We start from the raw sequence: 24,447 nt of genomic DNA, 5'->3' as shown, positions 1-24,447 counted from the left end.
TCAAATTCAATAACCAAGGAGCTGGAGGACAATTGAGCTCAAAGGCAAGATGCTAATTGTCTGAGATACAAATGTATGGACCAGCCACTGAAAAGACACAGGGATATGGACATGACTGCGGAAAGGTCAGGGATTATAAATGTGGTAGTGAACCCAAAAGGAAGACTGAGTTAACTTCTATTCTAATCTTAAGCAGGGTTCCTTCTGTTTCACTTTCTAGTCTCCTTAGAACTAATAAGCTCCAGAACAAGTAGCAGAGTAAGCCTACAAGTAAACATGTGTTATGTTTGCATATGAACAAAGGTTAGAAGGCATAGCTTGGCCACCGAGAAGACAATTGCTCCATGTGAATGCTGTCCTCTTCAAAGTCATAGCCTTTGGCCATTGTGTATTTCGTTGATGCTACTATTGCTCAAAACCTTTTAAAAACTCTTGTTGAAGCTAATAATTATAATGGTAATAATAATAACAATGACAATACAGTGGGTACCATTTTGAGTGTTTACTGTGTTCTGAGTACATGGTAAGGGTGTTAATTATGTTACACATCTTAAGAGGAATCCTGAGATGTAGTTATTATTCCATTTTACATATGATGAACACCAGCATAGAGAACTAGTTTTCCCCTTGTCATACAACAAAATATTAATTTTTTAAAATTAGAGGATTTGTCAAAGTAAAGGATCCAAATAAGTTAAAAAAAAAAAAAAAGAAGTCCCATTTGATTTCTTAATAGTGGACTTGGAATCATGTTACTGTATCTTTAAAAAGTAAAGTTCCAATGAAAATTTATTAACTACTTTCAAATACACCAATCCTCCTGTCCAGCTGTGAAAAGTACTAGATGATACTTATTTGCTATTTATGTTATTTACGGTCCATGACTTTTATGGTAACTGGTTCCTATTATTGGTTTCTATTAATGTAAAACATAAGTGAACATAAATGAGGCATGAATCATTTCTTTTTATTAACCCCACAGTCTTCACTCAGTGCTTGCAGTAACTCCAGCTGTGTCTTGTTAGTGATAACCTATTTAAAGAAGATATTTTTAAGAATAAAGAATTTGATTAGAAATCTTTGTCCATTTTATATTACTTGTATCCTGCACAATAGTGATGAAAAAAATACAATATGTAATTAATGGCACTGCAAAATCTTGAGCTGTCTCTGATCTGCATTGTGCCTAATATGATACTAATTAGTCAACCAGTGGATTTTAGTAACTAGTATATATAACAAGTAACTTGAAAGCAGGATATATTGTAAGTTACTTTTCACAGTGCAGCTATGGACTTTCCTCTGCTAAGTATTTGTGTCATTGAAAGGTTGCTATTGGTATCAGAATAATTGAAAATAGAGTTTAGAATTTTAAATAAACAACATTTAAAATAAATAAAAGTTATGGTTCTTCTATGTTTAGGAGGCTGCCTAATAAATGTAAGATTTGACATTCACCAAACATTTTTAACTTAATGAAAAAAATACTATAGAAAGGCTTTTTGAAAGCTCTGCTTAGAATTTTTTCCTAATATTTGTATTTACTCAAAAAGGGAGACCATTGTTTGTTAATTATACCAAGCAAAATGTGCTTTGTAAAATAGAAAGCAAAGCAACCTATAACAAGTTTACCACTTATAGCACAAAGATCTTTTGTGTAAATGGGGAAACTTCCATTTAATTCAAAAATTTTTAAATGTAATTACTTTTATTTGAGTAAACATTGCTTGAAAATAAGTGGTATTATGTCATATATATTCTAACTCAGAGAACAAATGGTGTTCTAAAAGTAACTTAGTAAATCTCCTATACTTTGTAGATGTTTACTAGCCTTGGTCATCGATAATACATTTGAAGAAAACTTCCATAATAAAATATATTCTTCATCCTGTCTTGTTAGGGGCCCTTCCGAGGTATCACTGAAGTATTAAAACAACGCTACAAGCCTTTGGAGCCAACGTTGCGGGTGGCAGAACCAATCAATGAATTAAAGTTGGCCAGAGAGGAGCTCAGAAGAAAGGAATGGCTGAGAAATGTAAATGACAATATGTGAGTTATTAGCTTAACAAAAATAGATGTGCCATATTTACTGCCTTACATTTTCTAATATTTTCCATTTCCTAATATTGTAAAAAAAATCCTTTATTTGTGAGAAAAAAAGCCACCCTTGACCAGTTTCAAAGCAATAATTTTTCAACATGCAAATAATTTAAATGAGGTCGGTATTGATGGCAAAAATTCTTTTGATAACTCAAAAGACAAAAAAATTGATATTTTGAGGATAAATATGTATAATCTGTGAAGATATTTTCTTAATTATCTGTATTGAAAGCATACATGTTTATGATACTCCTAAAATAAGACCCATAAGATCCAATACAAGAGAAACATTTTTCTTAATGTGAACTAAATATCATTTTGATATATTGACATAACATTGTTGTTTTAATAAATCAGGTATATTCAAAGAGGTTAGTTTCTGTATAACTGAGGAAGATGACTGATAAAGATGAAGAATGATTTAATAGCCTGTAATTTAAAATTATTTTATTAGCATCCATTGATTTGGATCTCAATTCATACATCTTTCTCTCAGGCACTTTCTCTCTCTTAAGACATTTTGTCATCAGTAGAGTCATATGTAATTTGTAAACAGACCATCTTAAATCTATGGCTTTGTTTTTATTATGTCATTATTCTATAATGCCTCATAATTATCTTTGTAATATTTCTTATATCTTTAATACTATTTACATGCTAAGGCATTATGACATTAATATAATACTAATTATAATAATATTGGTATAATATAAATTATGATGTAATACAAAATATAACATTTAAAATTATAATTATTTATTGTATTTACATAATGTATGTGCTAATGATATTACAATACTAATTTATATAATAATTGTAAAATATTTTAAAATTGTGTTTTGATATATAGAGAAATTAGAATTACCTCTTATTCCTTGTAGTGGATTTCGGATTATTTTAACAGTTAGAAGATACATACATATATATATATATATATATATATATATATATATATATATGTACAGGTAAAATATGCTTTATTTTAATTATACATTCTGAAGAGACTTGAAAAGTAAAAACTTTTACACAAACATATCAAAGACAAAATTGGCAGGTATATCAGGTAGTTTTTATAAAATTTTTCACTTTATAGCAATTACTTGAAGTGAAATAATTAGCTGTGGAGTGTTCGGCAGATTCTTTCAATAACTGATTGGGTTAACCCAATATATGATGAGTAAGAAAATAAGGAACTTTATTTTCCAATTAGTTTTAAGGAGGTAGATTCATTTTACTACACATATTGTAGAAGATTAAAGCTTCTCAGATCTTGTCAAACAGAATATAAAATTTAGTGATGATAATCTAAAGATTTATATTACTCAGAATTATTTTTCTATTTCCAATGATGCAAAGGTTTACAAAATAGCAAGACTGATTGCTCAAACAAATAATTGAAATAATTATTGGTTATCTGATTGGTTTTCTACAGATATTAGTGTATATTAAACATACTGAGATATCATTTCTTACTATTTGCTTTGGTAAGCCTAGAAAGATCAGCTATCAATGTTATCCCAAAAGAAAGTTGAAGTTGCTCAATTTGTATTTTCCATGGAATACTTGTACGTATCTTCAACTTCCACAGTGTTGCTGATGACCCTTTGCCCTGAAGCTTTTAGAGATTGCAAAGTGTTTCTAAGATTATCAACCAATCAGAAACAAACCAAGTTGGAAATGCTAAAAAAATTTCTTACAGGTCAAAGCTATTATATGTTTTGCAACTAAGCTAAGTATTGGTCTTTAGCCTAAGAATAATTCCATTATTAGAGTTGAAACACTGATTTTTTTCATAGATTCTTCTGAAACCATTTTGGTTTTTGTATACTGGATAATGCATTATTGTATCTTGCATGGCAAAAGAAATACTAGAAATGCAGGTTTTATATTTTTGCAGGTAAGAATTCCATGACATATATTCCTGTTGCAAAGATGCATGGTTTGTTAATGCACAGGGTCCTTTACCACAAAACCAACTTTACTTATAAGGAATTAAAATTAGTATATCAGGAACCTGCTATATAGACCTAGGAAGGTAGAGCTTTTATTTCTAATTTTAAGGACTCAAAGGGTAGCATTATATCTGAGAGTTTAATACAGTTAGCTCTTTTGTTTTCATATCATTCGGAAAATTGCAGTGTATTATAGAAGAAGTAGTGTGAACTTTGCAACTAGATCTATATAAACTCAAATCTTAGCTCCATTAAACAGCAGTATAATCTTAGGTTAGTAATTTAGCCTACCTGAAACTATTTTCCTGTCTGTAAGATGAAGCAGAAATGTTACCTTAAAAGGTTGTAAGGAGGATTGAAAGAGAAAATAAATATAAAGTGTCAGGAATATAGTAAGGTCTTAATAAAAGAGAATTATTAACATGCTTTCTGTAACCACAAATGTGATTCTGCATGTAAGACATCAAAGAAGTTGTAAGAAATCACAGATTCCAAAGATAGACTGGATTTTATCCCTGAATCTGGAGAGCCGGAAGTTGAGGAGGACAATAAGCAGAGCTACACCACAGCATTCTAACCTCATTAAATGCTTCTCTTTATGTGCCTAAAAGACAAATTTTCTAAGTGTATTAGTTTTCTAGGGCTTCTGTAGCAAAGTACCAGAAACAGATGGCTTAAAAAACAGAAATGTACTGTATCACAATTCTGGAGGCTAGAAATCCAGGAGGGAGGTGTCAGCAGGGCTGCTGGTTCCTTCTCTGTGAGTAAGAATCATTCATGCCTCTACCTTAACTTCTGGTGGTTTGCTATCAGTCTTTATGTTCCTCATTTCTAGAAGCATTCCTCTGATCTCTGCCTTCCTCACATGGTGTTCTCCCTGTATCTGTGTCTGTGTCCAAATTTGTCTTTGCTATAAGGATACCATACATATTAGAGTAGGGACTTACCCTACTCCATTGTGACCTCATATGCATGTGTTACCTCTGCCTGTGTTACCAGACCCTGTATTGGTCTGTTCTCACACTGCTATAAAGAACTACCTGAGACTGGGTAATTTATGAAGAAAAGCAGTTTAATTGACTCACAGTTCCAAACACTGTACAGGAAGCATGGCTGGGAGGCCTCAGGAAACTTACAATCATGACAGAAGGGTGAAGAGAAAGCAAGCACATCTTCACATGGTGGCAGGAGATAGAGAGCAAAGGGGGAAGTACCACACTTTTAAACAACCAGATCTTATGAGAACTCACTCACCATCTTAAGAACAGCAAGGCAGAAATCCACCCTGATGATCCGATCGCTTCCGAGCAGATACCTCCACCAACAATGAGAATTATAACTCAACATGAGATTTGGGAGCAAACACAAAGTCAAACTATGTCAGACCCTTTTTCAAAATAAGATAACATGTTGAGGTACTGGCTGTTAGGAACTCAACATATAAATTTTGAGAAAACACAATTCATAACATTGAGTTCCTAGTTAACTGTTAGGAAAGACAAAATGCTTCTTAATAATCACAGGCTGGTAAGTTATAGCTGTTAGTCAGACATCTTCTTTAAAATAAATGTAAGAAATTGGACAATAATAATACATACATAAAAGATAGATTACAGAAATATTTTTGGAAGTCATTTTAAAGTTTTATTTGTTCTTGTTTTTAAGGGAACTCCTTCAATTTTCTCATGCCATCTCAGAGAAAACTATTTTCTCACGTATATGCCTATCCTTATGAAGCCAGGAATCTAAACAAGCAATTAATAAATAATTATAAAGCCACCCATATTAGGGAAGGTCTCATCTCATCTAAATATTGTGAGAAATAAAATGATTATTTATTGACTCAACAGATGTTTACATGTCAGGAATAGTTCCAAGCTCTAGAGGCATAGCAGTGAATAAATTAGACAAAGCCTCTACTCTCGTGAAACTTAACATAGCTTGAAACCAAACCAGAAAACCTAACAAAATTTTTAGCGAGATTTACCAAGTACTTGATAAATGGTCACGTGTGTGTAACAGACAACGTGTATGTTTTTAAAATGTCAAGTTTTCTCTGGTCTCTGATGGTCTAGGAAAGCATTCTTGACAGACAAAAAACTGAGTTGAATTCTGCAAAAGACAGTTGAGATTTTGATAGAGAAAAGAACAGAAAATAGCCAAAAGTAGGTTGATGATATGAAAAGAAAAACTATGGTAGGAAAAGTTGATGGAACAAAGACAAGACAAATTTGATAGGCTAATGTTTATATAAGAGGGCGAGAGAAAAAAAAATTGCAAAAAAGTTAAAGACCAAGGAGTTGGTGGTTTATCCTCTAGGTAGTGGAAAATTATTTATGGTTTTTGAGAGAAAGTGGATGGTATATAAATAATATAAATTTGATTGGGAGACAAATGTATTTGAGAAGAATATGGTAGATGCAATAAAACCCACAAGGAAAAATATTGCAGTAATTTTGTTAATAGGTAACTGGTTAGAACTAAAATGATAGATGGATTTGATCTTCTCTTTCTTCTTCCTCCTCTGTATAATCTTTGAATGGTTGCTTCTCTTTGACAGACTTGACCACCTCTATGCCCACGATTTCCATTCTAAATCTCTACGCTCTTGATCCAGCATTTCAGATTTACATTTTCAGTTGCCGTCTTTGTTTGTATGTCCACCCGATGTGCTAAATGCAATAACACACTTTCCTGCTTCTTTTGTTGACTGTGAACTGCATCACCAGCTATCTGCACAAGTTAGAGATTTGTGAGTTACCTCCTCCCTCAGCATCATCCAGATTCTATCAAGTCCTCAAGTCCTTAAGTGTTTCTCAAATTCAGCCTCTCTTCCCCTTTATACTATTACAATCTTAATTTAGGCCCCTTAGAATTCCTTAACTTTAATTGCCATGAAATGCCTTCAACCTAGTCTACCTAGTCTTACTCTCACTCAGTGTATTTTACCACACCAGCACTAAAGAGATTCGATTATGCTATTACCTAAAATGCCTTTCAATGGCTTTTTATTGCCTCTAGGATAAAGTTTAATTTCTTATTGCAAAACACAGTTTCTTCAGGATCTGATCCAAGCTGATTTCTTTAGCTAATCTTTGTCATATTTCATAAAGAACTCTGCTCCAGAGATAATGAGCTGTTTTCATTCCTCTTTATGTCCCTGGCTCTCTCTAGTTTTTGTTAGAAATTTTCTAATTCCTTTGATTTGGCAATCTCCTCAAATCCATTTAAAAATTCAAAGAAGAATTTTTGTATCTATCCAAGAATTTTTGGTTACATATGCAATTATATGTATATTTATTATTTCTTTATTAAAATATGACAGAATCTTATATATACTTCTTATCTATGTGATATGGTGATCAGAAAATTTGGGGTTTAAAATTTCAGAGGGGACGATTTCAAGGAACATTTCCAAATATGAAATGAAACCATGAAAGTTGATTAGATAAAATAGAGAACAAAATGATTATTAATAATGGGTAGAGAAAAAGGGAGGCCATAATGGTACCAGAGCTACAAAAGTCAATGTTTAATTTGCCCAGTAAGACAGCAGAAATGGAATGGAGTGGAAAATTATAAATCATATGACATAGGCTATAATATAGGCTTCACTAAGGTCTTATGAGAGGTGTAAAAGTCGTGTACGTTAATATCTTCTGTTAATCATAAACATTCTGGCTTAATACAGGAGGCTATAATTATATGCAAAGTACACTGGACTTGGGATATTACAATAGAAATGAGAACCAACTAGTTTCAATTATTTTTCGGTTAGGCATAATAATCCCTATTGCCCTGCCAAAGAATCCACATGTCATAATCCTAGGAACCTGTGAATGTTACCTTATATAATAAAAAGGTCTGATTAAATTAGGGACTTTTAGATGGGGAGATTATCCTGGATTATCATAACAGGGTGAGTTTTGTAATGGCAAAAGTCCTTAAAAGTGGAAGAGGGAGGCAGAAAGAGATTTTGACTCCATGAAAAGAGGTCAGAGTGATGCAATGTGAGGAGGGTTCAGTTTACCTTTGCCAGCTTTGAAGATGGGGCATGAGGGCCACATCAAGGAATGTAGGCCCTTCTCTAGAAGTTATAAAAGGCAAGGAAATGGATTCTCTTCTAGATCCCCTAGAAGGAATGCAGTCCTGCCAACACCTTGATTTTAGCCCAGTAAAACCTATTTTGGACTTCTGACCTCAGAATGATAAGTTAATAATATTGTTTAAGCTACAAATTTTGTGGTGACTTGTTATAACAGCAAAAGAAAATAAATGCAAGTGTTCTTCTAAAAGGTTTTGAAATCAAGAGGCCGGTGGCTCAAGCCTGTAATCCCAGTACTTTGGGAGGCTGAGGCAGGTGGATCACAAGGACAAGAGATTGAGACCATCCTGGTCGACATGGTGAATCCCCGTCTTTACTAAAAAGACAAAAAATTAGCTGGGCATGGTGGTGCATACCTGTAATCCCAGCTACTCAGGAGGCTGAGGCAGGAGAATTGCCTGAACCCAGGAGATGGAGGTTGCAGTGAGCCGAGATTGCGCCATTGCACTCCAGCCTGGGTAACAAGAGTGAAACTCCATCTCAAATAAATAAAATAAAATCAAGAGGCTACCTTGCTAGGTGAGACTTTGGTGTTTAGATTAATTATAATCTAAGCTAAATTTAAATTATGAGCTAAATTTGAGAAAACTCCTTAAATCCTGAAGAATTCAAGGGCCTTCTACAGGTTTAAGGTATAGACATTGAGGATTTAAAAAAATGTACCAGTGACTGGAGTTTTCCTATGAAGAGGAGTTCGTAATTAAAGCATATTATAGCTATATTTTAAACTTATATAGGCTTTCATTTAAGAAACTGTAAATAGCTCAATAGCTGTCTCTACATCTTTTAGAAAAATAAAAAGTATTAATTTACTGATAGGTAATCAGAGTGGGTGAAATGAGGGACATCCATAAACATTTAGTAGCACAGCAGAACTAATAACTCTATTTCTTGAGCTCCTCCACTTGCTGGAACTAATAGCTATGAATCCAAAGTGCCTTCATTTCTCTCAAATTTGCAACCTAGCTTAGACAGGGGCCTTGGTAAATATTGGATCTGGTAATATGGTAAAACCAAAATGGGGTCCATTCACCCACCACAGTAGAACTCATATAACCACACAGAGGTTTTTGCAGTGACAAAGGAAGGTGTTTATTGCAGGGCACCAAGCAAAAACATTCAAGGAAGATCATGCTTAAGACCCCACCTCCCCTATGGCCTGCAGATAAGAGTTTTTAAAGACAGGAGTAAATTTCAGGAAAGCAGAAGCTACAGGCAAAATCATAAATCAGTATATGGAGGTCACACATTGGTTTTGGCCTAAAAGAGTGGGATATCTTGAAGCAGGAACTTACAGGTAGGTAGATTTAAAGACCTTTTGATTGACAATTGGCTAAAAAAGGGAAGCTCTGTTTAAAAGTTTGGGGTCATGGCTGGGTACAGTGGCTGAGGCCTCTAACCCCAGCACTTTGGAAGGCTGAGCTGGGCAGATCACTTGAGAACCAGGAGTTTGAGACCAGCCTGGCCAACCTGGTGAAAGCCATCCCTACTAAAAATACAAAAAATTTAGCCAGGTGTGGTGGTGGGCACTCATAGTCCCAGCTACTCTAGAGGCTGAGGCACAAGAATCACTTGAACCTGAGAGGCAGAAGTGGCAGTGAGCCAAGATCACACCACTGCACTCCAGCCTGGGTGACAGTTCTGCTGTGCTACTAAATGTTTATGGGATGTCTCTCATTTTACCTACTCTTGAATAACTATCAGTAAATTAATACTTCTTATTTTTTTAAAGATGTAGAGACAGCTGCTATTGAGCTGTCTATTCACAGTTTCTTAAATGAAAGCCTATGTAAGTTTAAAATATAGCTACAATATGCTTTAATCATGAACTCCTCTTTATAAGAAAACTCCAGTCACTAGTATATTTTTAAAATTCTCAATGTCTATACCTTAAACCTGTATAAGATTCTTGAATCCTTAGGGATTTAAGGAGTTTCCTCAAATTTAGCTCAGGGTTATAATTAATCTAACACCAAAGTCTAACCTTGCAAGGTAGCTTCTTGTCTTCCTGTCTCAACATTAAAAAATAAATAAAATTTGGGGTCAATAGAAAAATGTTAAGCAGTTAGAGGGAACGACTTCCCCCAAGCCCCTTACGAAGGAACTCACAATAAAGGGTGATAAAATTTAGTCTTCACTTCCCCCTTATCTGGGGTCTAGGTGCCAGCAAATCCATTCAGTGAATCTGAGCCCATGAAAGACAACTCAGGGACCTATGGTAAGATGTTACCTTTAGTTTCTACAGAAAAAACAAATAGATGTTAAACAAGTTACTTATTTATTTCTGGGGCTAACTAGGTGCTTGGGTTTCCCTTGAAAGGGACTGAGGATTTTTCTTTATTTCTGTGCTTGGTGTCCATAGTTCCCTACAAACAAGGAACCATGCTCCATTGCAGTAAGTATCAGTAAACAGTGAGTAAATTACTCACTTCTAAAACTTTAAGTATTTTTTCTAATTAAGTATAAGTATCATTTTGTGGTCATTACTATACGAAAAATGTAGGAAAGGTTAAGAAACAAGATCCAGGGGGGGTTTTCAAGATGGTGCAGTAAGAACAACTCGGGATCGCAGCTCTCAGCGAATGCTCAGAGGGTGAGTCAAAGCTGCATTTCCAGACGGATTTTTGTTGCCCACAGAATGGGGAAAGTCCCAGGTGTAGGAAAGACACGAGATGCAAGCACAGCAGGTTGGGCTGTTGCAGCCGCTTCAGCTGGTGCCACAGTGCAGGCACTCCCCAACAATCTGCAAAAAACACACGGGCCCGGGTGCCCTGCTAAACTGGCAATCTGAGATTTGGGAGGTCAGATTAGCATATCCATCTGATTAAACGGAACTTGGACAGTGAGCCAGACCAGGAGATTCCTGGGAAATGGTGTTTGAGCCAGCACAGTGGCTAGCTGCATGGGAAATCACACAGATCCCGGTGCTCTAACAGCAGGCAACTGAAACACCTGGTAGAGAGCCATCCATTCAACTTAAAAAAAAAAAAAAGAATAAAAGGAAGGCGCTCTGAGGCAGGGAGCCAGGCGAGCGGGCTCAGTGGGTTTCACCCCCACAAGGACAAGCAAAATGCAACTTGAAACACTCCGGGTGGAGAGTTTCACTGCGAGCAAAGCTGAACCCAGGACGGTGCAGCTTGGTGGGGGAGGGGTGTTCACCATTACCGAGGATATTTGCCCCTATGAAGGTACACTCCCATTGCTGACACAGCCTGCCATTGCCGAGGCAACACGCCATAACAGAGAGACTCCGCTGCAGGGCGGAGCTGGTGGCAGCAGGGCGGAGCCTGCCGCAGAGCCGACAGCTGCAGGGCAGAGCCTGCAGAAACAGGGCCCACACCACATCAGCAGGGCGGAGCCTCGGCAGGCAAATAGTGACTAGACTGTCTCCTAGCTGGGCAGGATAGTGCCATGGACACTCATAAAGAAAGACCCAACTCCCCGAGACAGAGCATCTGAGGAAAAAAAGGGGTTCTAAGAGTTGTGCTGCAGCAGAATTAAACACACCTGCCTAACAGCCCTGAATGAACAACAGAGCTCACAGCTTAGCACTTGAGCTCCTATAAAGTACAAACTGTCTCCTCAAGCAACGCCCTGACCCCTGTATATCCAGAGTCACCTCAAAAAGTACTGATTAGACTGACATTAGGTGGGCACCATTCTGGGACAAAGATAGCAAAAGAAGAAACTGGTAGCATCCCTCACCATTCTGCAGCTGCTACAGGTGTACCCCAGACAAGCAGGGCCTGGAGTGGACCTCAGCAGTTGTATAGCAGAGGGGCTAAACTGGTCGAAGGAAAACCAAGTAACAGAAACGCCCCATTATCAACATTCTGGGCTTCCACTCAGAGACCCAATTGAAAAGTCAGCAACTAATCAGATGACAGGTGGATAAATCCACAAAGATGGGAAGAAACCAGTGCAAAAAGGAGGAAAACACCCAAAACCAGAACACCTCACCTCCTACAAAGGACCAAAACTCCTCACCAGGAAGGGAACAAAGCTGGACAAAGAATGACTGTGACAAAATGACGGAATTAGACTTCAGAAGGTGGGTAATGAGAAACTTCTGTAAGCTAATAGAACATGTTCTAAATCAATGCAAAGAAACTAAGAACCTTGAAAAAAGATTTGAAAAAAGATTTGAGGAAATGATAACAAGAAAGGATAACTTAGAGAGGAATATTAATGAATTGAAGGAGCTGAAAAACACAATACGAGAACTTTGCGAAGCATGCACAAGTTTAAACAGCTGAATTGACCAAGCAGAAAAAAGAATATAAGAAGTCGAAGATCAACTCAATGAAATAAAATGGGAAACCAAGAATAGAGAAAAAGCGCAAAAGGAATGAGCAAAGTCTCCAAGAAATGTGGGACTATGTGAAGAGACCTAACCTACATTTGATAGGTGTACCAGAAGGGGACGAAGAGAATGAATCCAAGCTGGAAAATACTCTTCAGGATATTATCCAGGAAAATTTCCCCACCTAGCAAGGCAGGCCAACTCTCAAATTCAGGAAATACAGAGAACACCACAAAGATATTCCACAAGAAGAGAAACCCCAAGGCACATAATCGTCAGATTCAACAGGGTTGAAATAAAAAAGAAAATACTAAGGGCAGCCGAGAAAAAGGTGGGTTCACCCACAAAGGGAAGGCCATCAGACTCACAGCAGATCTCTCGGCAGAAACTCTACAAGCCAGAAGAGAGTGGGGGCCGATATTCAACATCCTTAAAGAAAACTTTCAACCAAGAATTTTATATCCAGTCAAACTGAGCTTCGTAAAGGAAGGAAAAATAAAATCCTTTGTGAACAAGCAAGTACTCAGAGATTTTGTCACCACCAGGCCTGCTTTACAAGAGCTCCTGAAAGAGGCAGTACACATAGAAAGGAACAACCAGTACCAGCCATACCAAAAGCACACTAAATGCTAAAGAGTGTCAACATGATGAAGAATCTACATCAACTAACAGGCAAAACAGCCAGCTAGCATCAAAATGGCAGTATCAAATTCACACATAAAAATATTAACCCTAAATGTAAATGGACTAAATGCACCAATCAAAAGACACAGACTGGCAAACTGGATAAAAAAACAAAACCCATCAGTGTGCTGTATTCAGGAAACCCATCTCACATGCAAGGATACACAAAGGCTCAAAATAAAGGGATGGAGGAGGATTTACCAAGCAAAAGGAGAGCAAAAAAAAGCAGGAGTTGCAATTCTCATCTCTGATAAAATAGACTTTAAAGCAACAAAGATCAAAAAACACCAAGAAGGTTATTACATAATGGTAAGAGGATCAATAGAACAAGAAGAGCTAACGATCCTAAACATATATGGACCCTATTCAGGAGCACCCAGGTACATAAGGCAAGTTCTTAATGACTTACAAAGAGACTTAGACTCCCACACAATAATAGTGGGAGACTTTAACACTCCACTGTCAATATTAGACAGATCAACCAGACAGAAAACAGGGATATTCAGGGCTTGAACTCAGACCTGGAACAAGCAAACCTGATAGACATTTACAAAACTGTCCACCCCAAATCCACAGAATATACATTCTTCTCAGCACCACATTACACCTACTCTAAAATTGACCACATAATTGGAAGTAAAGCACTCCTAAGCAAATGCAAAACAACTGAAATCATAACAAACAGTCTCTCAGACCATAGTGCAATCAAGTTAGAACTCAGAATTCAGAAACCAACTCAGAACCGCACAGCTTCATGGAAACTGAACAACTGGCTCTTGAATGTTGACTGGGTAAACAATGAAATGAAGACAGAAATAAAGAAGTTCTTCAAAACCAATGAGAATGAAGACACAACATGCCAGAATCTCTGGAACACATTTAAAGCAGTCTCTAGAGGAAAATATATAGCAATAAGTGCCCACATGAGGAGAATGGAGAGATCCAAAATTGACACCTTATCATCAAAATTGAAAGAGCTAGAGGAGCAAGATCAAAAAAATTCAAAACCGAGCAGAAGACAAGAAATAACTAAGATCAGAGCTGAACTGAAAAAGATTGAAACATGAAAAACCCTCCAAAAAATCAATAAATCCAAGAGCTGGTTTTTTGAAAAGATCAACAAAATAGACCACTAGCCAGATTGATAAAAAAGAAAGGAGAGAACAACCAAATAGATGCAATAAAAAATGATAAAGGGGAAGTCACCACAGATTCCACAGAAATTGAAACCATCATCAGAGAATATTACAAACAACTCTATGCACATAAACTAGTAAACCTGGAAGAAATGGATCAATTCCTGGACTCCTGTGTCCTCCCAAGCCTAAACCAGGAGGAAGCTGAAACTATGAATAGACCAATAACAAGGTCTGAAGTCGAGGCAGCAATTAAGAGCCTACCACACAAAAAAAGCCCAGGTCCAGATAGGTTCACAGCCGAATTCTACCAGACACAAAAAGAGGAGCTGGTACCATTCCTTCTGAAACTATTCCAAATAATCCAAAAAGAGGGAATCCTTCCCAAATCATTTTATGAGACCAACATCATCCTGATACCAAAACCCGGCAGACACCCAACAAGAAAAGAAAACTTCAGGCCAATATCCATAATGAACATAGATGCAAAAATCTTCAATACAATATTGGCAAGCCAATTGCAACAGCAAATCAAAAAACCTATCCATCATGATCAAGTAGGATTCATCCCAAAGATGCAAGGCTGGTTCAACATACGCAAGTCTATAAACGTAATTCACCACATAAACAGAACCAAAAACAAAAACCACATGATTATCTCAATTGATGCAGAGAAGGCATTTGACAAAATTCAACAGCCCTTTATGCTAAAGACCCTCAATAAACTCAGTATTGATGGAACGTATCTCAAAGTAATAAAAGCTATTTACGACAAACCAACAGCCAATATCATACTTAATGGGCAAAAAATGAAAGCATTCCCTTTGAAATCCAGCACTAGACAAGGATGCCCTCTTTCACCACTCCTATTCAGTATAGTACTGGAAGTTGTAGCCAGAGCAATCAGGGAAGAAAAAGAAATAAAGGGTATTCAAATAGGAAAAAATAAAGCCAAATTGTCTCTATTTGCAGACGACATGATAGTGTACCTAGAAGACCCCATCGCCTCAGCCCAAAAACTCCTGAAACTGATAAGCAACTTCAGCAAAGTCTCAGGAAATAAAATCAATGTGCAAAAATCACAAGCATTCGTCTACAACAATAACAGACTTAAAGAAAGCCAAATCAAGAACCAACTGCCATTCACAATTGCTACAAAAAGAATAAAATACGTAGGAACACAACTCACAAGGAACGTAAGAAACCTCTTCAAGGAGAACTACAAACCACTGCTCAACGAAATAAGAGAGAATACAAACAGATGGAGAAACATTCCATGTTCATGGTTAGGAAGAATTAATATCGTGAAAATGGCTATACTGCCCAAAGTAATTTACAGAATCAATGCTATCCCCATCAAGCTGCCATTGACTTTCTTCACAGAACTGGAAAAAACCACCATGAACTTCATATGAAACCAAAAGAGAGCCCACATAGCCAAGTCAATTCTAAGCAAAAAGAATACAGTTGGGGGACATCACACTACCGGATTTCAAACTATACTACAAGGCTACAGTAATCAAAACAGCATGCTACTGGTACCAAGACAGAGATATAGACCAATGGAACAGAACAGAGGCATCGGAGGCAACACAACGTATCTACAAGTATACAATCTTTGATAAACCTGACAAAAACAAGCAATGGGGAAGGATTCCATGTTTAATAAATGGTGTTGGGAAAACTGGCTAGCCATGTGCAGAAAGCAGAAACTGGACCCCTTCCTGACACCTCATACTAAAATTAACTCCAGATGGATTAAAGACTTAAACATAAGACCTGGCACCATAAAAACCCTAGAAGAAAATCTAGGTAAAACCATCCAGGACATAGGAGTAGGCACGGACTTCATGAACAAAACACCAAAAGCATTGGCAACAAAAGCCAAAATAGACAAATGGGACCTAATGAAACTCCACAGCTTCTGCATGGCAAAAGAAACAGTCCCTAGAGTGGATTGACAACCAACAGAATGGGAAAAAATGTTTGCAGTTTACCCATCTGACAAAGGGCTGATATCCAGAATTTACAAAGAACTCAAACAGATTTACAGGAAAAAAACAAACAAGCCCATTCAAAAATGGGCAAAGGATATGAACAGACACTTTACGAAAGAAGACATATATGAGGCCAACAATCATATGAAAAAATGCTCATCGTCACTGGTCATCAGAGAGATGCAAATCAAAACCACATTGCGATACCATCTCACGCCAGTTAGAATGGCGATCATTAAAAAATCTGGAGACAACAGATGCTGGAGAGGATGTGGAGAAAAAGGAACACTTTTACACTGTTGGTGGGAGTGTAAATTAGTTCAACCATTGTGAAAGACAGTGTGGCGAATCCTCAAGGCCTTAGAAATAGAAATTCCATTTGACCCAGCAATCCCATTACTGGGTATATATCCAAAGGACTATAAATCATTCTACTATAAGGACACATGCACACGAATGTTCATTGCAGCACTGTTTACAATAGCAAAGACCTGGAATCAACCCAAATGCCCATTGATAATAGACTGGATTGGAAAAATGTGGCACATATACACCATGAAATATTATGCAGCAATGAGAAATGATGAGTTCATGTCATTTGTAGGGACATGGATGAATCTGGAAAACATCATCCTCAGCAAACTGACACAAGAACAGAAAATGAAATACCACATATTCTCACTCATAGGCGGGTGATGAAAAATGAGAACACATGAACACCGGGAGGGGAGTACTAAACACTGGGGTCTATTGGGGGGAAAGGGGAAGGTCAGCAGGGGGTGGGGAGCTGGGGAGGGATAGCCTGGGGAAAAATGCCAAATGTGGGTTAAGGGGAGAAAGGAAGCAAAACACACTGCCATGTGTGTACCTATGCAACTGTCTTGCACGTTCTGCACATGTAGCTCAAAACCTAAAATGCAATAAAAATTTTAAAAAAAAAAGAAAAAAGATCCAAATAACAGTTTTTAGAAAGGATGTTTTAAAATGTGCTATATATAGATAAGCGTTGGTTCTACTTACCTTTAAAGAATAGTAAAAAGAACATTTTATATATCTTAAAAGTTTTCTGACGTGTGGTTTCTTCAGACACTTTAGAACTTTACAATTTGCATATTTTGTGAACTGTTATTGTATTATGATAAATAGAGATTATCATATATTTTCAGATAATGTTTTCTTAACAATTCAACTTTTATTTGTAAGTCTGCCATTTATTTTAATTACTAGCACAGTGTGCAACATTTATTAATCAGCAGAGCCTTTTTAAGTTAAAATACTAAATTAGCTAACCCCATTAACACAGAATACTCCAAACAAGCAGTAATAGGAGAGGTAGTTACTGTGCAAATTGTATTATACAAGCGGGTGCTCTAGGGCACAGTTAAGCATGATTACCCTCTTTTAATCCAGTATTCCTCTGTCTCTCCCAGTTAATTTCCAGTGGAAATTTACAAAGTGCTGCCTTCATTTTTCCAGCTTAATTTTTTTAAATGAAGTTCTGGTACTTTATAACACTGGGGATATAGATAATAAACCTGTGTATAATTAAGAATTTCTAGAATTTGTCTATGAAGAGCCCTTTATTACTTTGGCTGTATAGTAAGAACTATGCTTTCTTTTTGTCCACTGTTTCTCTGAAAGAAAAAAAAAGTGTTTTTAAGTAAACGACCACAGAATACTAGAATTCTGTTCTTACAGACACCTGTGTCTAAAGAAGTGTAAGATTTTAAAAATCTATATAATTTGATAATTTGGAATACTTTTAGTGATATGCTTGAGAATATGTACTTTTAGTATATGCAATCAGACAAGTCACTAAAAAGACACTTTTAATATTTGGACTTTATGCTGTTGAGACATTCATAAAACCAGTTTTAGGCCCTGAGTGAAAGATCAGATAGCTAGGAGGTATCTGATCTGTTAGCCATGGAGACGGTTTAGAAATGGGAGTCAATGGGGATAGAGGCCGAAGTCACTGGAGCCACAGTCCAGTTAGAGGACCATTGTCACAGTCCAGGTCAGAGATAAAGAGGACTTGTCATAGAACTGAGACGTTGGTCATGGAGGGTAGAGAAAGGTTGACAAAATGCTTAATAGGTAGGATCCTGTAACTGGGAGTGTCCAATTTTTTGGCTTCCCTGGGCCACATTGGAGGAAGAAGAATTGTCTTGGGCCATGCATAAAATACACTAATGATAGCTAATGAACTTTAACAAAAAAACCACAACAAAACATTTTATAATGTTTGAAGAAAGTTTACAAATTTGTGTTGGGCTGCATGTGGCTCGCAGGCCCTGCGTTGGAGAAGTTTGCTATAAACCCTAAATCAGATTTAGGGGCTTGCCTGATATTGTTTGGATGGTGTGGTCAGAGGCACAGATGCATTTAGGATCACTGTCTCAGAGTTTTCTTACTCGCAAAGAAAAAAATCCATTCAAGGAAACTCAAGAAACTAAGGCTATGGAGGCTGAGGCAGGAGAATTGCCTGAACCCAGGAGGCAGAGGTTGCGGTGAGCCGAGATGGCGCCATTGCACTCCAGCCTGGGTAACAAGAGCAAAACTCCATCTCAAAAAAAAAAAAAGATACATTGAGGAATTTTATAAAGACCTAAAGGAAAAGTGGACTAAGACGAGAAGGGGGCTGCAGGGACATGGTCTTCTTTCAGTGGCATCCCTGCTTTCCTCTGCACGTCTGCTGCTTCTTTCTACTGACTAGCTTATCTGATGATTCCTAAATCATAAATTTTCTTTCCCAGCAATCTTTAGCTTTCACTTAGTTACCACCCAAGCCTAATTAAACATAACCTTCCATCTATAGAACCCACAGCTACTTTTGTTTTTCAGTGCAAGTTTCTGCGAGAGAATCTGTTTTGCTCAAGTTATGTTACCAAATTGGCTCACATAAGCCATAGACTTGGAACACAATAGATAATAAATGAGGGCTAAATTAAAGAATGTGTTAAATCACCATACTATTAGACCACAACTGTGGTCAAGGGGAGGGTGTGTCACATTATATCAAATACAGTTTTTTGTGAGAGTAGAGCCTCAAGCAAGAATCTTCTCAGATTGAGAAGAGCAGAGGCAGGAAGGTCCTCTTATGCCCTGACTTGATGGCTTCTGACTTAGGCAATTGGCTAGAGGGTGATTTTCTGACTATACCTAAGAAAAAATATATAAGAAGTCTTGCAAGTTTGATAGCATGGAGGATTTGGGCATGAGTTTAACTTGGAGGCAGCTCTATTTGAGGTCCCTCTAGTGCATCAAGGTAAATATCCCTAGTGAACATTTGAAAATACTGTTCTTCAGTTAAAGAATGATACTGTGTATTGAGATGAAGATTTAGAAACCATCAGTTAAGAGATGATAGTTAAAACCTTGGTGATGGACTAATTTCCCAGGAGAAACTATACAGAGAGAAGATTACAGATTTCTAGGAGTTGCTGTAATGTTAGGGCAGTGGTTTTTAGTCAGGTTGCTTAAACTGCATCGGCTTGAGGTTTAAAATTAACATGCATGTGAATTCCTAAGTCTCCATCACAGATAGTTTGGTTCAGTAGGCATAAATATTTGCAAAATATGCCCAGGTGATTCAAATGCACAGTTCTTGTTAAGAGTCATTAATTTAAGATAATGGCAGATAATAATGAGTCAGTCAAGAAACAGAGACAGCAAGAAAGAGAACCAGGAGCGATTGTGTAAATTAAAGAGGCTTGGCTACAAGGAGTGGATGAACAGCTTGATGCAGAGTTCAAATTCAGTGAAAACTAAAAAGGGTATCTAGGATTTGGGTGTCAGGAAGTCATTCATTAGATTTTACTTTCCCCTGTAACTATTACCTAGTTGTTACTGCTCCTGTATTTTCTTTGGATATTAACATCACATTAAGCCCTCTATATATTGTAGAATCTATAGTCTTCTGTTTAAAAATCATTTCGTTACATCTTTGGTACAGTCACAATTTCTAAAAAATAAATAATGGTGATTTGGTGATCTCATACAAAAGCTTGAACAGTAATTTAAGATATAATTTATCTTGTCAGGGACCTTAAAATCATTGTCAGAGCTAGATACTCACTTTTTTTTTTTTTTTTTTAATTGGATTATAGGTTTTGGGGTACGTGAGCAGAGCATGCAAGACAGTTGCGTAGGTACACACATGGCAGTGTGCTTTGCTTTTCTTCTCCCCTTCACCCACATTTGGCATTTCTCCCCAGGCTATCCCTCCCCACCTCCCCCTCCCACTGGCCCTCCCCTTTTCCCCCCGATAGACCCCAGTGTTTAGTACTCCCCTTTCTGTGTCCATGTGTTCTCATTTTTCATCACCCACCTATGAGTGAGAATATGCGGTGTTTCATTTTCTGTTCTTGTGTCAGTTTGCTGAGGATGATGTTTTCCAGATTCATTCATGTCCCTACAAACAACACGAACTCATCATTTCTGATTGCTGCATAATATTCCATGGTGTATAGATACTCACTTTAAAATTCTAAACCAGAGATTGCAAACTAGTAGCTTGTGAGCTGCATATAGCCTCCCACGGTGTTGTATTTGGATCCCACAATATTCTAAAAATTAGATAAATTGAAAATTAATTAAGAATGGTAATTGAATTACTTAAAACTCCAAATTTTTCCTCTTTTGGCAAAAATTAGGAGATCTAGAAGGAGCAGGCTCACACTCTGACATGGCAACAATTCGTTAAAACTTGGACTCTTCAGTTTACATCTGACTCATTTATGTCACCTGCCTGGCCCTTCAACAGAAAAATAAGAGAGCCTTGCTCTGGATGATAAGCTTCTAACAACAGAGCCCCTGACTTATGGTTACACTTAGCACAATAGTTGATGAACAGTAAGTGCTCAGAGGTTTCTTACCTATTGAAATCTGACTCTTGAACTTGAGCTGGGTTTTGCTCATTTTAGCCTAATATATCAGATCACAAAAATCATTCTTACTAAAAACAAGTCAAGCCAAAAAAATGAGGTAAATTAGGATTTCCCTTTGATGTTTATTAATACTACACTAGAAGTCTCAGTAACAGGCCTATATTTTCTTTTGTTATTTTTACTATAAATGTGATTTTCTAAACGCTTAAAAAACTAATCTTAAAACTAATTTTAATGAGTTTCTTTCAAATAGATTTGGGGGAAAATTTCATTGAAAACACTTAAATGGATTTTTGGCACAGGGCTTATCAGTCTTAAATATACTTTTATTTGATGGGAACATCAAAGAGGAGAAATATAATACAGTATATAGCATTTTGCAAATGTATTCACTCAGCAAATATTATTGCATGCTGACTGTGCCAGGTACTACTTAGGCATTGAGAACATAGCAGTGAACAATACAGACAAAAGTCTTTTTTTTTTTGAGACAGAGTCTCACTCTGTCGCCCACGCTGGAGTGCTGTGGTGCGATCTCAGCTCACTGCAACCCCCGTCTCCTGGGTTCAAGTGATTCTCCTGCCTCAGCCTCCCAGGTAGCTGGGACTGCAGGCACACACTGCTGCACCTGGGTAATTTTTGCATTTTCAGTAGAGACAGGTTTTTAGCATGTTGGCCAAGCTGGTCTCGCACTCCTGATCTTAGGTGATCCACCTACCTCAGCCTCCCAAAGTGGTGGGATTACAGGCATGAGCCACCGTGGCCAGTAACAAAAGTCTGTTGACCTTGTGGAGCAAATGACCTAGTTGGCCATGAGTCCCTTCATCTCATCCCTAGACCATAGTTTGTAATACACTGCTCTGGGTATAATTAGATGTATTTATTGCCACCTTAGCCACCTTATTTTCCTCCTTACACATATTATTTTTTGTTTTGTTTTGTTTTGTTTTGAGACAGGGTGTCACTCTGTCACCCAGTGTGGAGTGCAGTGGCGTGATCACTGATCACTGTAGCTTTGACCTCCAGGCTCAGGTGATCCTCCCACCTCAGCCTCCCTAGTAGCTGGGACTATTCCTTTCCCCCACTATGCACAGCTAATTTTTGTACTTTTTGTAGAGATGAGGTTTCACCATGTTGCCCAAGCTGGTCTCAAACTCCTGGGCTCAAGTGATCCACCTACCTTGGCCTCCCAAAGTGCTAAGATTACAGGCGTGAGAAGTTAATGTTCTTTAAGTGGTTTATATAAGTCCTTAAAATATCTGCGTTCATCATGTTTAGCCATTCTTGAAACTTTGTTTAAAACATTCGATGAAAATGGCCTAAAAGAAGAGCCTATGTGAATGCTATTTAGCTGATGCCTTTAACTTTAGTATCTTTTAGCAGAGATTTTTAAAAACAGTTTTCACAGTCAGAGAAAATAAAGTGAACTCTGCAAAATATGTATCAGAAATTTGTTACATAGATGTAGTGAAATTACTGAGCCAAGATGATTTGAGATTAACAATAATAATAAATCCAGGGAAATATATTCCTCTTAAGCTAAGAAAAATATAAGGAAAGGGACAAATATCTTTCCAGTTAAATTTAGAAGCTTGCAATATAAGCTTACTGTTTAGTTGAACAGATAGTCTTGCCACTTGCATTCTTTGTATTTAAACATCACATTTCTTTCTCCACCCTGGGGGTGGAGATATTGCCACCTAAATAGTTCATGAGTTTTAAATTTGTGCTATGAAGTCTACTCTAAGTATAAAATACTGTGTGTATTAAGCTCTTATAGCTATGGTTTGTCCTCAATCATAAAGGGAGTCTGTCTAATTTCTATTACAGAGTGTTGTTCATTTTATTAATATCACTTCAAAAACCCCACTAATCTAAGCTATGTTTTGAAGTCTTTCTGTTCGTATTAATGAGGTATATATTAGGTTTACCTCGACATTTAAGTAGTTAATAAAGTACAGATAGCTTTTATTTTTCATATTGAAGGTAATGAAAAATAGACTGCTATTTATTTGCTGACCTTTTTCCAAAACTATTTCCAAAACTATTCTGTATAATAAAGGACAAATATTCAATATCTTATAGCCATAACATGGTTTGTTTTTTTAGAAGGGGCAAAACTGTTTATTACTAATTATACTTACAAGTATAAAACACGTTTCATCCTATTTCAAATATTGTTGCCAAATAATTTGTATATTTCCAATTACATATTCTTTCAAAATGCTTTGCCTTTAAAAAGCCTATGATTAGTTTTTTAGTTTATGAAAACCAGGTCATCTGACGAGATCAGGCATGGACTGCTTATAACTCAGCCCCTCAGCCCTCAAAACATTTCTCTTTCTTTCTTTTTCTTTCTTTCTTTCTTCTTTCTTTCTTTCTTTCCTTCCTTCTTTCCTTCTTTCTTTCTTTTTTTGTTTACATAATATCTTAATACATCCTACAACAAATTCTGAGTTTCAAAGGTTGAGTTCAAGTTTTGGGGAATCAAGTTGATTTATAATACAATTTAAGAGTATTTAAAGGTTTTTTTAGTGTGTGTGTCTCTCAGACGTAGTTTCCCTGTTACCCAGGCTGGAGTGCAGTGGTGCAATCTCGGCTCACTGCAACCACCACTTCCCAGGTTTGAGTGATTGTCCGGCCTCAGCCTCCCCAGTAGCTAGGACTACAGGTGCCCACCACAACGCCTCATGAATTTTTTATATTTTTAGTGGAGATGGGGTTTCACAGTATTAGCCAGGATGATCTTTTCTTTTCTTTTTTCTTTTCTTTTCTTTTCTTTCTTTCTTTCCTTCTTTCTTTCTTTCTTTCTTTTTCTTTTCTTTCTTCTTTCTTTTTCTTTCTTTCTTTCTTTCCTTCCTTCCTTCCTTCCTTCCTTTTTTTTCTTTCTTTCTTTCTCTCTCTCTTTCTTTCTTCCTTTCTTTTTTTTGACAGGGTCTCACTCTGTTGCCCAGACTGGAGTACAGTGGTGTAATCTTGGCTCACTGCAACCTGCGCCTCCTGGGTTCAAGTGATTCTCCTGCTTCAGCCTCCTGAGTAGCTGGGATTACAAGCCCATGCCACCACACCCGGCTATTTTTTTTACATTTTTAGTAGAGATAGAATTTTGTCATGTTGGCCAGGCTAATCTCAAACTCCTGACCTCAAGGAATCCACTGGCCTCAGCCTCCCAAAGTGTTGGGATTACAGGTGTGAGCCATAGAACCCAGCCTAAATTTACCATTTTCTATATTATAATAATGGCTAAAATATTAGACTTAATAGTAATTTTTGAGCAGGTG

At 37.0% G+C, this 24,447-nt stretch overlaps 1 protein-coding gene across 8 annotated transcripts in view; it reads left to right on the top strand.

Annotated features, from left to right (window-relative positions):
• LOC100399809 (spermatogenesis-associated protein 17) overlaps positions 1-24,447 on the top strand; it is a 213,970-nt gene that overhangs the window by 157,928 nt on the left and 31,595 nt on the right. For all 8 annotated transcript variants that reach the window (XM_078353498.1, XM_078353497.1, XM_054246471.2 and 5 more), the window contains one exon: positions 1,901-2,049. In XM_078353498.1, coding sequence (XP_078209624.1) covers positions 1,901-2,049 — 149 coding nt within the window. The remainder of the gene's footprint in view (positions 1-1,900; positions 2,050-24,447) is intronic.

Source organism: Callithrix jacchus, chromosome 16, assembly GCF_049354715.1.
Source record: "Callithrix jacchus isolate 240 chromosome 16, calJac240_pri, whole genome shotgun sequence".
In the NCBI taxonomy this organism is placed as follows: domain Eukaryota; kingdom Metazoa; phylum Chordata; class Mammalia; order Primates; family Cebidae; genus Callithrix; species Callithrix jacchus.
Note: the sequence above shows the minus strand (reverse complement) of the source record. Positions and strands in the feature narration are given on the sequence as shown.